This window comes from Eretmochelys imbricata, chromosome 16 (assembly GCF_965152235.1).
Source record: "Eretmochelys imbricata isolate rEreImb1 chromosome 16, rEreImb1.hap1, whole genome shotgun sequence".
NCBI lineage: Eukaryota > Metazoa > Chordata > Testudines > Cheloniidae > Eretmochelys > Eretmochelys imbricata.
In genome coordinates this window covers 14,674,061-14,689,305 of record NC_135587.1, presented here as the reverse complement: position 1 = coordinate 14,689,305, position 15,245 = coordinate 14,674,061, and the positions used below count along the sequence as shown (strand labels likewise).

At 45.9% G+C, this 15,245-nt stretch overlaps 1 protein-coding gene across 2 annotated transcripts in view; it reads right to left on the bottom strand.

The window, feature by feature from the left end:
• Positions 1-15,245, bottom strand: part of SPTAN1 (spectrin alpha, non-erythrocytic 1) — a 72,600-nt gene that overhangs the window by 14,926 nt on the left and 42,429 nt on the right. For both annotated transcript variants that reach the window (XM_077836160.1, XM_077836161.1), the window contains 13 exons: positions 8,989-9,080; positions 7,694-7,838; positions 7,402-7,583; positions 7,121-7,220; positions 6,696-6,893; positions 6,425-6,571; positions 5,657-5,760; positions 5,330-5,492; positions 2,781-2,912; positions 2,262-2,399; positions 1,747-1,851; positions 1,336-1,544; positions 42-162 (listed from right to left, as the gene is read on the bottom strand). In XM_077836160.1, the coding sequence (XP_077692286.1) occupies positions 42-162; positions 1,336-1,544; positions 1,747-1,851; positions 2,262-2,399; positions 2,781-2,912; positions 5,330-5,492; positions 5,657-5,760; positions 6,425-6,571; positions 6,696-6,893; positions 7,121-7,220; positions 7,402-7,583; positions 7,694-7,838; positions 8,989-9,080 (1,836 nt within the window). The remainder of the gene's footprint in view (positions 1-41; positions 163-1,335; positions 1,545-1,746; positions 1,852-2,261; positions 2,400-2,780; positions 2,913-5,329; positions 5,493-5,656; positions 5,761-6,424; positions 6,572-6,695; positions 6,894-7,120; positions 7,221-7,401; positions 7,584-7,693; positions 7,839-8,988; positions 9,081-15,245) is intronic.

Sequence of the window (15,245 nt, the reverse complement as noted above, 5' to 3'; positions counted from 1 at the left end):
ATGGAACAGCTCTTCATCTATTTTTTTTTTTTTTTTTTTACCTGGATGGCAGGTTCATGAGCAGCCAATTCTGCTTCCAGACGTTTGTGTTTCTTTCTTAGGTTCTGCACTCCAGTTAGGTCTCTGCCATAGTCCTCTGAGCTAACCAGCAGCTTCTTTTCCCTGAGTCCCAGAGAGGAAGAGGAGGAGGAGGGGGATGAGTAAAGTTTGTTCCTTTAAAGGTCAAACCAGACAGATATAACAGCTGCCACTGAAAACTTGACTCTTAACAGCTCTAACAGGAATGAACATTACCTCCTTTTGTATGTTTCACATTCCAGGACTGGAGTTTACAGCAAATTATTACATATATTTAAAGTGGTAAATAAAAGGATTTTAATGGGGTCCTCTGTTTTTAGCATTTGATGGCCTTTCAGCTACTTTATGATACAGAGGATCCAAGGCAGAGAAATCAATATAAATAATGATGTTCCCTACAACCCAGCACTATGAGCACCTTTGAAGCAGTAAGCCATGCACCTGACTTATAAATGTTAGTCAAAAGGATTCAGCTCTCATCACTTTAACCAGAACAGTTTCAAAGAGGGGACAGGGCGCTCCCTTTATATATGTATACTACAGAAATATCCACTCCTTCTCTCCCTTTGAAGCTTGAAAATAAGTATAGTTCTCCAATTTTGATCATTTCTATTTGGCTAACCTACACATATTGATGGAGTGGAACCAGCACAGTTCTTATTTCCTTGATTATATACCAGTCATATCAATAGTATCAGGATCCATACGGACATCTCTGGAAAGCGTTTTTCCTTAACTGCTATCACAGGCCAAAATAGTAAAACTAAAAACTGCTTTCAGCGGGCTCATAAGTGCCTGTTTGAAAGAAATTTAAAATTGACAGAGGCAGAGTTTAAAAGATACACAGGATTCATAGGATTTTTAACATAAGATTTTATAGTCAAACCTCAGTTTTTTCCTAGCATTGAACATGCTTCCTGAAGCCTGACCATAGATATCTGTAGACAGACCATGCCCACACTAGAGTTGAAGGCACTTCTGCATGCTTCCCCGAGCACTGCGGGCAAGGGGTGTGTGTGTGTGTGCGTGCGTGCACGCTATAGACAAGACAGCATATACCTGACCAGTGGGTAGGTAGTCTATGGCATAGTTAGATTAACATGGTTCTTGGGGAAATCATCATTTTCCTCACGGATATGGTAAATTGTGCTATGAACACTGTTAAACAACTGCGTTGAAATATGGTTGTTGATAGCATGGCTATAATATGGACATCGCCTCAGACAATGCTACATCTAGAACTTCTGAAGTACGTACTTGATCCAGGACTCCTCATCGTCCATATCCCGGAAGAACTGATGCAAGCGGTGGGACTCATTCAGATTCGCACGGCGGGCAGCTGCCATGCTCTTGATCCGCTGGAAGCGCCCATTAATAGTGTCTCGCTTGTCCTTTACCTGGGAGGTGTCAAAAGCGCTGCTGGTCATCAAGCTGTCAGCCTGGCCATTCAGGTCCTTCAGGCGATCCTGGAATCATAAGCAAGGAGTGTATGAAGAACGAAAATCTCAATTTTTGAGCGTGTAGCCTCAGCACAGGATCTTCTCTTCATATTCATGATGTACACACAGAAAAAATGTATTTCTACAGGTTTAAACTTTACAGCATGTTGCTATGGCATTCTTTGATTACTATAATTTCTCTTCCTCTGTTAGCAGAGGAGGTGCTTACCTCATGGGCAGATATGTCAGCTTCCAGGAGTTGGTGTTTCTTCAGCAGGTTATTTACAGATGCCAGGTCTTTTCCATAGTCTTCAGATGCAAGCAGAGCCTCCACCTGGAAAAGGAAGAATACAATTACATATTGCAGTTTAACTAAGAACTGCGAATGTAATGCTCTTAGTTGTGCAGGCGACTGGTTGTCTCCTCCAACTGTCCCCAATGCAAGTTAAGTTTGTGAACTTTGTCTCCCTGCTTGTCTCAGACACAGGAGATTTTATGCAAGCACGTTTCCTGCCAACATCAGTGTAGGAAATGACACAAGCAATGAAACTTCCCAAACACTTGTTTTTTATTCTCTTAAGAATTTTGTACTAAAGAATCATTTTTGCAGTGAGAGTTTTAACTTTTTCATGCCAGCAACTGAGATTTTTTTGGAGCACATCACATATCAGCAAAGGGAGCCAGTATCAGAGAAACTGCAGTCCCTTCAGAGTGCATAATCCCCAATCCAGGGTGGTCAGGTACCTCTGACAGCCAAAAGTCAAAATCCTTGATTCCAGTATTGAAATTCTGCTGTTTGTTTGCTTCCTTCAGCTTCTGACTCTTCTCTGCTGATTTCTGCACCAGGAACTGCCACTGGTCAGCCAGAGCAGCTAAACGTGCCTGTTACAAAAAGGAGAAGATAAATGCTCAGAGCAAAACAAAATCCCTAATAAATGTAGCAAATGAACACACTGTACACATTTGGTTGCTGCTTCTACAACTATAGATTATGCAGTTATTCATGTGATCTAGGAAAATTCTCCATTGTATGCCTCTCCATTTCACTTTTACATTCTGACAGAAGAATCAGAAAACATTACTCATTCCCAAGCAAAAATGGGACAAAACAGTTCTCATGCTCCATACTGCATAGTTAAACAAGGAATTAAAAAAAAAAAAGCTTCTACAAAAGAAAGTGGTTTTCCTCATTCTAACAAAATGTAACTATAGAATCAGTGGAAGGCTACATGTCATTAACTATCCTATATGTGCTGCACCTACCTTCACTGCATCCTCACTGCCGGCACACGCTCCCCGATCAATGAGAGAATTCCCCATGTCAATGACTCCACGGATCCGGTCTGCATTGGCATGAAGTTCAGCTTCAAAGGCCTGGTGTTTCTGGTGTTTGCTCTGAATGCAGCAAAAACAAAGCTGTTAAGGACTGGACATGGGGCTCCTAAATTATTCTCATGGGTTGAGAAGAGAATGCAAGAATGTTCTGCATAGACAGGGTTAGAAGGAAGGGAGTTTGTGTGAAGCATTTCCCCAGATTAGACTAAATACCTTATGTAAAATCATGAAAATCAAAATCTCTCTCTAGGCATTTACATCACATTCACCACTTGCTCTCTCAGTCTTACTGAGTGAGCATTAGGCTGTTTTTGAACCAGCATGTCTACCCTGCGATTGAACATTTACACTAATATTCCTATATCAGCATATATCTCCTGCATTTTAAAGGGGGCTGCAATACATTTCTAATGTTAAGTTTTGCTATTCTCCAAATATGGATTTCTGGTTTACATGGCACCACCGCTAAAAAAGATTGACTGTGTATGTACGTACCCTGAACATGGTGCCTGCTCCACACTAATCAGGTCTAGAGGTTTATGACTTTTCCCATCCAAACCCATGGGTCAGGAGAAAGAAGTCCCCACCCCAACCTGCACTTTTCTCCACACCTTTCATATTAGAAGATATGGAGTCACCATATGACTAAATTATGTGGTCAAATTAAACATAGTTCGCAACTCAACTATTTAAGAAACAACGCTTAGCTGTTCGTTGAAATTTGTCTTCACTGAAAATTGAAGGCACCATGAGAACAACAGGAGCCACAGGAAGGGAGTGAATAAGCAGTTTTCTTTCATATACATGCATACACCCACCATAAGCATAAACAATGGGACGAGAACAACAAAACAGTATTTACAAGTATCAACTCCACATGCTAGTAACACTGGACACATGGGAAAAATACATTGTCCTGAGGGAGAATGGAAGGGAAGGTGACTGTTAAAGTAAAAATAAAACAAGAAAAATGCTACAGTACTGCTATGAAAAATTCTGCATGGCCTGCTTATTCTGGAAACGGCTATTGCTGAAGGCTGTGATTATACTGTACATCAGCTAAAATCCACCCATTTCTTGGCATATAAATTCATTATGCGGGAGAATGAAAAAAGCTTCTCATAGTACAAAATGTCCATCTATTACCACCAAAACAAATTCAGACCCTAGGGAAATGACAGACGACATTTTTGCTTGAGTAGCCAATATATAGATAGTGCAGCCTCCAGGGCCAGAAAGACAAACACTGCTTCCTTCACTTGTGCCCCTCCTTCCTTACCCTAGTCACTCCTCCACTCTTCGCTTTGCTCTGTCCTCTTTCTGATTCTTCTCCTCCTTGGATTCTTACCACTCCCATTAGCCTTCTACATATACTCTCAGTTCTGCAATCTTCCCTCTACTTCTTCCACACTGCTATCCCTGCAAACTGTGGGTCTCCCACTTTCACTGATAAAATTTCTGAAGGAAGGGTGACTCCAGACATAAGTTAGTGGAATTGACATCTCATGGCCATGGGTTAATCACCACAGCTCTAGGTCCACCAGGAATGAGGACAAGACATGTCCAGTAGCCAAATATTTGAAAAAGGAGGATGACAATCCATATTTCTATTTCCTTATGAGCCACCCCTTAAAGAACTAATACCACACCACAAATTAAACAGATCATGCAGAACACATCTGCAAAACAAATACATAAGTAAATGGTGTTTAAGAGGCATTAACTAAACAAAAAAGCAACACCCAAAAACACTGAGGCTTATGGTAACATCTGTTTGGAGGTAATGAATATTAGAAAATGGAAAAGAAACTGGATGAATTAATGGATGGAGCAACACTGAACACAGTCAGACTTTGTGCTCACATATAATCTATACAGAGGAACAAACACCTACCATGGCAAGTCCAACAAAACTTACCAGCAATTTGGAAAGCTACAAAACAGATCAAGAAGAGAAGAGTTCAGTGCAGTCATACTGATCCACATATCAGTATTAAAACAGAGGAAATCACTTACAAAGTTTTTCTTTAATAATGAAAAATAGATGAAGACTGCATCTTAGGGCAGTAAGTGGGGGTGGGACATAAGAGACATTTATAAAAGGTAAATACTTATTTTATCATCTAGTCATTAGGGAGAAGAGAGGATAGGATGTCTTATCAAATTTACACTGGAGCATAACTGCCTAGGGATTTATGTGAATTCTTGCAGCATATTTATGTGGATATTATATTTATTAAAAATAATTACTGCCTTCTGTTTTGGTCCTTTCTCTATGCATATTGCATGTCTCCATAATGAAAGGATTGCTTTATTTACATTTTCTCTCCTTTAGAAGATTAATTCCAAACAATTTGTTATCCCTTTAACACGGAATTGAAATTTTTCCTGTGCACATCCTGTAATCAGCAACAGGATATGCCACATGGAATTAAACTTTCACTCCATTTGACTTTCTTGGTCAAATAATTATTCACCTGGATGTTTGTGGGATCCTTATAGGATTCATCACTTGCAGTTTGGAGTTTTTCACTGATCCAAGCCTCTATTTCATCAACATCACGGCTGAACTGCTGGAGGGTCTGAGATTCTCCCAGTTTAGATCTCTTCTCAATCATCTGAGCTTTCAAACGACGCCACCTGTACATAATAATAGATATGGTTCATACTCACCAGTACCTATAAGAACAGGCATGAAGTAGGAGACTATGTACCATCATAACAGCGATAAATTGTCTCTAAACAATTTCCTTCTTTTCAGAAGGTATCCGCAGCTGATCTAACAATGAAATTAGTACACCAACCTGTCCAGAACTTCATTGCGTCTGTTAGAAACAACCCCTTTAGCATAGTGGTCAGCAGAAATCAGCTGGTCAGCAAACGATTGCAGGGCAGCAATTTTTTCTTCCTGTTCAAAACAAAAGGACACAAGTTGGGTGGATTCAGGTACCGCAAAAAAACAAAAAGCCACTGTGTCAGAACTAGAATAGGGCATCCTTTTGAAAGGAGGCTGGTATCTTGTTAATAGGAGTCTAAGGAAATCAGCCCTATGTCAGGATGAGCAGAACTCCACTTAAGAGCAAGTGGGGGATCCTGCAGATCAGACATTGAGAAGAAAATTCTTTTGGCCTCTGTGCCAGAACTACAGAGGCACTTCTCTCAGGATCAGAAAGGGCTCTTCCAGGATTTAGAGGAAGTGGAGAAACACTGATTTTTTTCAGTGTAAGGACTTCCAATACAAACCATTAAATCACTTAGTCTTTTCACAAGAAATCTGCTGTACTGTGACTCATGCTACCCTAGTTAGGTAAATACCTATTATTTTATTGCATCCTGTTCATAGCCAATCAATAACAAACCCCTTATCTGCAGTGATAGTAGCTATTTCTCATCTTTGTAACCAGTTTCTAACCTGCTAAATATTTAGAACAAATCTTTATAGGGTTCTAAACTTTAGAGTCACATCACCAACATCAGATCTATCATATCCTGCTGACCTTAAAAGAAGCTTTCAAGAGCTGAATGTAAAATAAAATAGAAAAACTGTCCCCCACTTTGGATACATCCCTCACCTGGACATTGATTGCTTTATCAAAGTCTTCATGTTTCTTGATGAGAGCCTCCACACTGTCTAAGGAATCTCCTTTATCTTCTGTGTTCAGGAAAGCCTCCCGGGCAGCCATCCAGTTTTCTGCTTGTTCACAGTCCCGATGAAACAGCTAAGGAGAAGGAACACAGGTAGGAGAAGACTAGCCAGTGAGTACGGTCCACTGGTGGGAGTGAAATAAAAATTTCCTTAAGCAAGCATACTATTTAAAAAAAAAAAAAAAGGCAGCAAAGTACCTGTAGTTCTAGACACTGGTCCAGCATCATTCTACGTTGGACCCAGGCTTTCTCCAAGTCCGCCCGTTCTTGATCTAGAATATCCAGTTTCTCCTTGATCTCTGGGCTGGCATAGTGTCCACGAGCCAAGAGTTGTTGCCCAAACTGCTCAAATGCCTGGAAAGTGCCAGCCCTGGCATCTATTTCAGTGCGATGTTCCTTTAAGGGGGGGGGAGAGGGGAGGGAGAAGGGGAGAAAAGAGGTTTAATAACTAGAAACAGAATGCTAAACTGCGAGGAAATGATTTTATCAGTCTCATCTTGGAAATATACATGAGGAGTCTCAAAAAACCACTGTTGAACTGGTTTACTAACAGAGTACATAAAACTGATTTTAACAGCAAATGTTCACACCTACAGAAAAATGCTGAGGGCTCTTGCACATACCTGGTGTCTCTCCAATAAAGCCTCAGCTCCAGTCACATCCTTTGCCAGTTCATCTGAGGATACCAGCCCCCGGATTCCATTGATCCAAGACATGAGGTCCCTGTAACCATAAAAGCAACCAAAAAATTGTTTGTTTGTTTTTTTGCAGCAAGTCTGAGTAGGGAAATGAGTTATCTTTCACCACTCCAACAAATATTCAGTCCAAGCCATATACTATATGTACTTAAATTGATAACTAAACTAACAGTGGGGACGAGGGATTTGATCAGTTTAGTTTTTACCTGAAGTCACTGAGGAAACGTTGCAGGTCATGAGAATCCCCAAGCTTCTCTTTACGCTGGTCGGCACGTTTCCCCAGGCTATTCCAGGCCTGGTTCAGTTCAGTACATTTTTCTTGAAGGTCTTCAGCAGACTCTGGGTGTGACTGAATCAGGCGTTCAGCAGTCTCACCTAAAGAGTTCACCTAGCAATAAAGAAGGAGGAGTAAGAAGAAAGGCAGGAACCTCTTTTGCAGTACCATTATTACGGCTACAGAAAGCAAGTAACCCATGTGTTCTGGTCTCTTGGTCTGACCTTGTCTCCAAGAGCTGCCAAATCTCTCTCAAAGCCTTCATGCTTGCGCTGCAGGGCCTGCACACTGGCCAGGTCATGCCCGTAGTTGTCTGTATTTAATGCCTGATTCTTTTCTTCAATCCATTCCTTTGTTTCATCAGCATCTCTGGTTGGGGAAAAAGGAAAAACACTGAAATGAATGACATGCTAGAGTCTCATCAAACTCCAGGTAGCCTGTTTCCATAAGGTCTTAAGTATCTAATACTTCAAATTTTTTTTAATTGTCTGTTTTAAAGTGGAAGTTAAACTCTCAGAGGTAAGAAAGAATATTCGTGTCATTTAAAAATCAGAATTTTTAGTGCCCTTCAATAATAAGCTTTCCTCTGAGAATCTCAACACTTAATAAATCAAGCTTCAGATTACACCTGTGAGGTAGTGTAAATTCTCAAGATCCCAAAGGCGATCTCTGGCAGAGCCAGGAAACTAATCTAGACCTCCTAATTCTCACATTCCTGTGCTGTAACCATTAGAGAAACTCTCCTCTCTCTAGTGAATGCAGACACTGAATACATAGAGTTCTTGTTGGACCTCGATTAAGATATTCTTTCCTTTTCAGGAATGAATGTAGCAGGAAAAATTAATGAGAGATGTGGAGGAGGCTGGGGCAAAATGTTGGCATCTGTTGGGCTGACAGCGTCTTAGCCACAGAAGTAAGAATGGTGCTGGTGGCAGTAAGTTCAGACAAAGCAGAAGCCATGAGATACAGATGTGGTGGACAGTGAAATTAAAATGTTTAGAAGCCTGCTATCAGCTGTGCCAAATAACTGAAGGGAGAAGCTGCACCTGTGTGTGGTAGCCAGCTGGCAAAGGGATGGAGAAGAGAGAAGAGAAAGCTCATGATAGCAGTTCCAGAGAGAGAAAGGGCACAGCATGGTTGGAGCATTGCAACCCCTTTAAAGAATATCACTGATCCGAAGATAAAGGTTTAAGGCAGAATCCTACGCTGGGCTTCCATACGGATAGTGACACGCTGGTACCACAAGATGCCTCTGTCAGCAATAAAACTAAGGTGGCCAATTTTTTAATTAAAATTTTACTGCAAGCCACAGATTAGAGAACTGCTCCTTATCATGGACCTGGTCCAACTTCCACTGAAGCAGATGGAAAGCGTCAATGCGTATTTGACAAGGCCCTATATGAGCTGGTGTTTGTTCTCTTAAAATTAAATGTTTTCACGTTAAACTGAGAACAAAAATTGCATGCAAAAACTACCACTAAAACATTATGTGATGTACCTGAGGCAGCGTGTTCCTTACCTGTGAAATCTCTGGACTTCATGGGCACTGCCCAGCAGCTGGCTTCGCTCCTCTGCCATCTGCTGCAGAGATCTCCAGCGCTCATTTAGTTCCTGAAAGGGAAAAATGGAAATGAAGCCTCATCACCGCACCTGCTGATGACAGGTTAAAACAATGTTATGTATTTATTTCTTGTTTAAAAGAGAAAGCTTTGTTACTCCAGGTCATACTAAAATGACAAAAAAGACCGTTACCTTTTCCGTAGCGGGTGTTCTTCGAGATGTGTTGCTCTGTCCATTCCATCTTAGGTGTGCGTGCTCGCCGCATGCACTGGTGCTAGATGTTTTTCCCTCAGCAGTATCCATGGGGGACCGGCTCTGGTACCCCCTGGAGTGGCGCCCGCATGGCACGGTATAAGGGGCACTGCAAGCTCCCCCCACCCTCGGTTCCTTCTTGCTGGAAACTCCGACAGTGGGGAAGGAGGGCAGGTCATGGAATGGACATGAGCAATACATCTCGAAGAACCTCAGTCATGGAACAGGTAACTGTCTTTTCTTCGAGTGCTTGCTCATGTCCATTCCATATTAGGTGACTCCAAAGCAGTACCCCTGGAGGTGGGTAGGAGTTCATGGACGTGTAGATTGCAACACAGCTCGGCCAAACCCAGCATTGTCCCTGGCCTGCTGAGTGATGGCATGAGTGGTAAACGTGTGGACAGAGGACCATGTTGTGGCTCTACAGATGTCCTGGATAGGGATGTGCGCCAGGAAGGCTGACCAAGACATCTGAGCTCTCATCGAGTGGGCTTTGGAACCCCTGCCAGGTCGTAACAGGTCCTTATGCACGAGGTGATCCAATTGGAAATCTTCTGCGAGGACACCAGATGACCCTTCATCCTATCAGCTGTAACAATGAAGAGTTGAGTCGATTTACGGAAAGGTTTGGTACGTTCTAAGTAAAAAGCCAAGGCCCTCCGGACGTCCAGGGAGTGGCTGCTGACAGGCTCATGAGTGTGCCAAACCAATGCTGGCCAGGCCACGCCGCAGCGATCATGATAACCTGCGCCTGGTCTCTCTTGATCTTTGCCAGGGCCCTGCTGATGAGTGGAATCAGAGGGAACGTGTACATCAGGCTTCCTGACCACGACAGGAGGAGGGCATTGGAGAGGGAGTCCTTGCTCAGACCCTGTTGAGAACAAAACCAGTGGCATTTCCTGTTCTGTTTGGTAGTGAACAGGTCCAGTTGAGGAGTTCCCACCTTTGGAAGATCATACAGGCTACCTCTGGATGGAGTGACCACTCATGGTGAGAGGAGAAGTCCCTGCTGAGCTAGTCTGCCAGCATATTCCTGATGCCAGGAAGGTGACAAGCTTCCAGGTGGATTTCGTGGCTGATGCAGAAGTCCCACAGATGGAGCACCTCCTTCCTGACAGAGAGCCGACAAGCACGCTCCCCCTTGCCCATTGATGTAGAACATGGAGGCTGTGTTGTCTGTCAGGACGTGTACCACATTGCCTGACAGGTGGGGCAAGAAGACTCTGCATGCCAGCCGGACTGCTCAGAGCTCTTTGACGTTTATGTGTAACTGTGCATCCCCCGGGGACCACATTCCCTGTGTCTGGAGGTTGCGGAGATGTGCCCTCCAGCCGAGGTATGAAGCGTCCGACACCAACTCAATGGAGTGAGGAGGGTTGTTGAACGGAACCCCCTCCAGGACTGTCTGGCAGTCAGTCCACCATCTCAGCGAGGTATCGCCTGAGGAATGGTAACTATCTTTTCCAGGGGGTCCCAGGACTGGGAATAGACCGTTCCCAGACATTGTTGTAGGGGCCACAGCCGGAGCCTGGCATGGCAGACCATGTAAGTGCATGCTGCCATGCGGTCCAGCAGGCGCAGACAGAGCCTAGCTGTAGTCAGAGGGAACTCTGAGACTTCTGCAATGAGGGTTGCCATCGCGCGGAACCTTTCTAGTGGCAGGAAAGCTCTGGAGCAGGCAGAGTCGAGGACCACTCTGATGAACCCTATCCTCTGCACCGGCACCAACGTCGATTTTTTGTCATTCACCAGTAGGCCCAGAGAGTGGCATATGGCTTGAAGCACTGCGACATCTCTTTGGACTTGAGACCTGGAGCCGCCCTTGACGAGCCAGTCGTCGAGGTATGGGTAGATCTGGATACCCTGGTGCCTGAGGTAAGCCACTACCACCGACACGCACCCTTGGTAAACACCCTTGGTGCTGTCATCAGGCCGAATGGGAGGACCGAAGACTGGTAATGGTGGGGTCCACCGTAAACCAGCAGAAGCGTCTGTGTCCTTGAAAGATCGCTATGTGGAAGTACGAGGATGGCATACCAGTCTCCGGGATACAGGGAGGGGATAATAGAAGCCAAAGAGACCATGCAGAACTTTAGCTTCTGTAGGTACTTGTTGAGGTCTCGCAGGTCCAGGATGGGCCACAGACCACCCTTGGCCTTTGGGATTAAAAAGTACTGGGAATAGAACCCCTTGTTACTGTACTTGAGATTAACTTCTTCCACTACACCCAGCTGTAGTAACCCCTTTACCGCCTGTGAGATGAGACTCTTGTGAGAGGAATCCCTGAAGAGGGATGGGGAAGGTGGGTGGGAAGGGGTTAGAAAGCAACTGGGAGGGTATAACCCCGTTCCACTATGTTGAGGACCCAGTGGTCCAAAAAGCTGTAGGGGTCCACACTGGGAGGAAAGGCAGTCGGAGAACACTGGGAAAGATGGATCCAGGGATTAGTCTGGTAGGTCGCCCTCGGGCGCACCCTCAAAATGTCCGTTTGGCCCCCTGCTTATTACGGGTCAAGCCCGACTAGGCAGAGGGTGGAGGTGGGTGGTTCAGGTGGCGCTTGTAACCCTTGGCTCATTTATGAGGCTGATCCTGCCAAGGCTGGCTCCCGTGGCCCTGAGGCTGCTGTGATTTGAACTGCTTATGTGCCAGGGCTGGGACGTAGAGACCCAGGGTTTTCAGGGTGGTGCGGGAGTCCTTGAGGCCTTACAACTTCTTGTCTGTTTGCTCTGCAAATAGAGCCCTGCCGAAGGGCAGGTCCTGCAATTACCCTGGTGGGCAACCCAGAGAGGAGCAGCCAAGAGACTCGCCACATGGAGACAGCGGAAGCCATGGTGCAGGGGAGCAGCAGCATCAGACGATGCCTGGGGGCTGCCCTGGACATGGATGTACCCTCATTGAGGAGCGCTTGGAATTCCTTCTTGGAGATTTCAAGGAGCGACCCTTGGAACTTGGCCATGGCGTGCCACATATTAAACTCATATTGGCCAAGGAGGGCTTGGTGGTTGGACATTCTCAGCTGAAGGCTGGAAGATGAATAAACCTTACATCCGAAGAGATCCAGCCTCCTTGAGTCTTTATTTTTGGGGGTGGCCCCAGGCTGTCCTTGCCTCTCCTGGTGATTAACCACCTCAACCACAAGGGCTGGGTGGGAGTGTAAGTACTCATGCCCTTTGGTTGGCACGAAGTACTTGTGTTCGGCCCTTTTAGAGATAGGAGCCAGGGAAGAGGGGTCTTCCACAGGGCATCAGTGATTTTGGAAACCCCTTCATGAAGGGGTAGAACCACCCTGGCAGGAGCCAAGGAGGTCAAACAGAGAGTCCAAGGGCTCTTCCTTTTCCTCTGCCTGAAGCCCCAGGTTAGAAGTGACCCTCTTCAAAAGTTCCTGGTGTGCTTTGGCGTCATCCTTAGGAACTAGGTGAGGGGGCCCCGTGATTGGCATCATCCTCATAGTTGCCAGACGAGGCTGTGCCGCAGGAACCTCCACGTCCATTGGTGGTCCAGCATCTTGCTCCCCTGGGTCCTCCTGGAAATGTGGTGTCTTATTCTCTGAAGCCTCGAGCACTGTAGGGGGATGGGATACCGAGGCCGCTGGCTTCTCTGAGGCTCCCGACACCAATTGGGCACCCAGAGAAGGTTAGGTGAACCCCCAAAGGTTCCATGCATACCATGGTGCCGGTCACTGCGCTTGGGGCTATGGGACAGGTTTCGGGGCCGATAATGTAGTCGGCACTGCCAGTACCTGGGCTTGTCCCGCAGTCAGGGAACCTTGCTCCAAGCCAGAGCTACCAGCAAAGCAGTCAGTACCGGCTGACCAGGTTCTTGTCCAACCGGTGCTAATCGATGCGTCCCAAAGCCGACCTGTCCAAGTGAGACTGTCTTGGTCAGGAATTCAAGGACCAACAGCTCTGTGTCGGATACCCAGCGATCCATGCCTCACGCTACTCGACCGGTACCAGGATGTCAAACGGGACTGGGAGCTACTATGGGCCAGTTCCCAGGAGGATCGTCCTGAGTAGGGTGACCTCCTTCTTAGAGACAGGCAATGATGGCCCGGCAATCTCTGGTGTCCGATTGGTCCTGGGCCCATATAGACAGACAGGGCTGGTCCCGGAGTTCTTGCCGGGTGGCACATGCCTCAGGGGGTCTGTGCCAATCTACTGGCGAGATACACCTCAAGTGCCTTGATAGGTACCCCCAGTGCGGGGACCAAAGAGGGCTCCGCTGAGCCTGCCTCTCCAGTCCTGAGGCATGACAGCTTCGAGCAGGCAAACACTGGCATGACGTCCCTCTTGATGGGGATCGGTATTGCTGAGGCGGGGACACTTGCATAGGTCCCAATGCGGGTCTTCCTTGAGACCGGGGTACCGTGGGAGCCGGTGTGGGCGGCACTGGGAGCATTCGGTTCTCTTGAGCCGCTCAAAGAGCTTCGGGAGTCGACGGCACCTAAAGCTGGCTAGGGCCTGCACAGCTATCTGGGGTCGTAGGTGAAGCATGGAATGGGCTGCACCGCTTGACTTGACCTGGGGCCCGACTTCCTGAAGGGGGTATTGAGCTGCCCGGGGGACCAGTGCTGGCTTGTGGATGGTGCCAGCAGGGCACTGCACACGGAGGCCGTGGTGCTCGATGCAGAGTCAGAATGCTGCTCTGGTGCCGTAGCAAGTGCCGACTCCATTAGGAGCACTTTCAGATGGATATCGTGCTCCTCCTTCATCCGAGGTTTAAAAGACTTGCAGATACAGAACTTGTCATTTATGTGCCCTTAACCTAAGCACCTTAGGCAGCTGGTACGTGGATCGCTGACGGGCATAGGCCATTTGCAGCTATCGCAGGTCTTAAAGCCTGGGGACCGGGGCATGCCCTGTCCCCCGCCTGAGTTCCGTTTGGGACTAACAAAAAGTTGAGAACTACTACTAAGGGTAACCAAGAAACTACTAACTATATACAACTATATTACAGGTTTTCAAAGTTCACAAGAACAGAAAGCGAAACAATGCTAGCCAAAGCAGCAGATGTTCCAGCACCGTCACTGGCGGCAAGAAGGAACTGAGGGTCGGGGGAGCCAGCAGCACCCCTTATACTGCACCATGTGGGCGCCACCCGAGGGGGTGCCAGAGATGGTCCCCTATGGATACTGCTGGGGGAAAAACTTCCAGCACCGGTGCATGTAGAGAGCACACACACCTAATATGGAATGGACATGAGCAAGCACTCGAAGAAGATCTTCATGACGTGAAATGTAAATCCAATAAAGATTTATTTTCAAATATTTTGCTCACTGTGCTTGTATAGTTACATTTCTTAAGGTATAAAAGGTGCTTCAAATTCTCTTTAAAGAAAAGGAAAGGAAAAAGGGCCTATAAAGATTTATTTTCAGGTGAGGATCACATTTAAAGCATGGTTCCCCAGCTTTTTCGTTCCACAGATTTCTTTATAGAAGCTAAATCCTCTTGCAATTCCCACCACCGCTGCCACTCCATTTTGGCTCCCTAAAGGTTTCATTCTATAGATCTGCTGAAAAGGCCCATTGGAACACTGGCAGTCCACGGACAATAGTCAGCAGGATAGTGAGTTTGTGTGTGTGGTTTTTGGGAGGGGGGTGAGGGAGTGACAGAACCTGGATTTGTGCAGGAAATGGCCCAACTTGATTATCATGCACATTGTGTAAAGAGTTGTCACTTTGGATGGGCTATCACCAGCAGGAGAGTGAATTTGTGTGGGGGGGTGGAGAGTGAGAAAACCTGGATTTGTGCTGGAAATGGCCCAACCTGATGATCACTTTAGATAAGCTATTACCAGCAGGACAGTGGGGTGGGAGGAGGTATTGTTTCATATTCTCTGTGTGTATATAAAGTCTGCTGCAGTTTCCATGGTATGCATCCGATGAAGTGAGCTGTAGCTCACGAAAGCTCATGCTCAAATAAATTGGTTAGTCTCTAAGGTGCCACAAGTCCTCCTTTTCTTTTT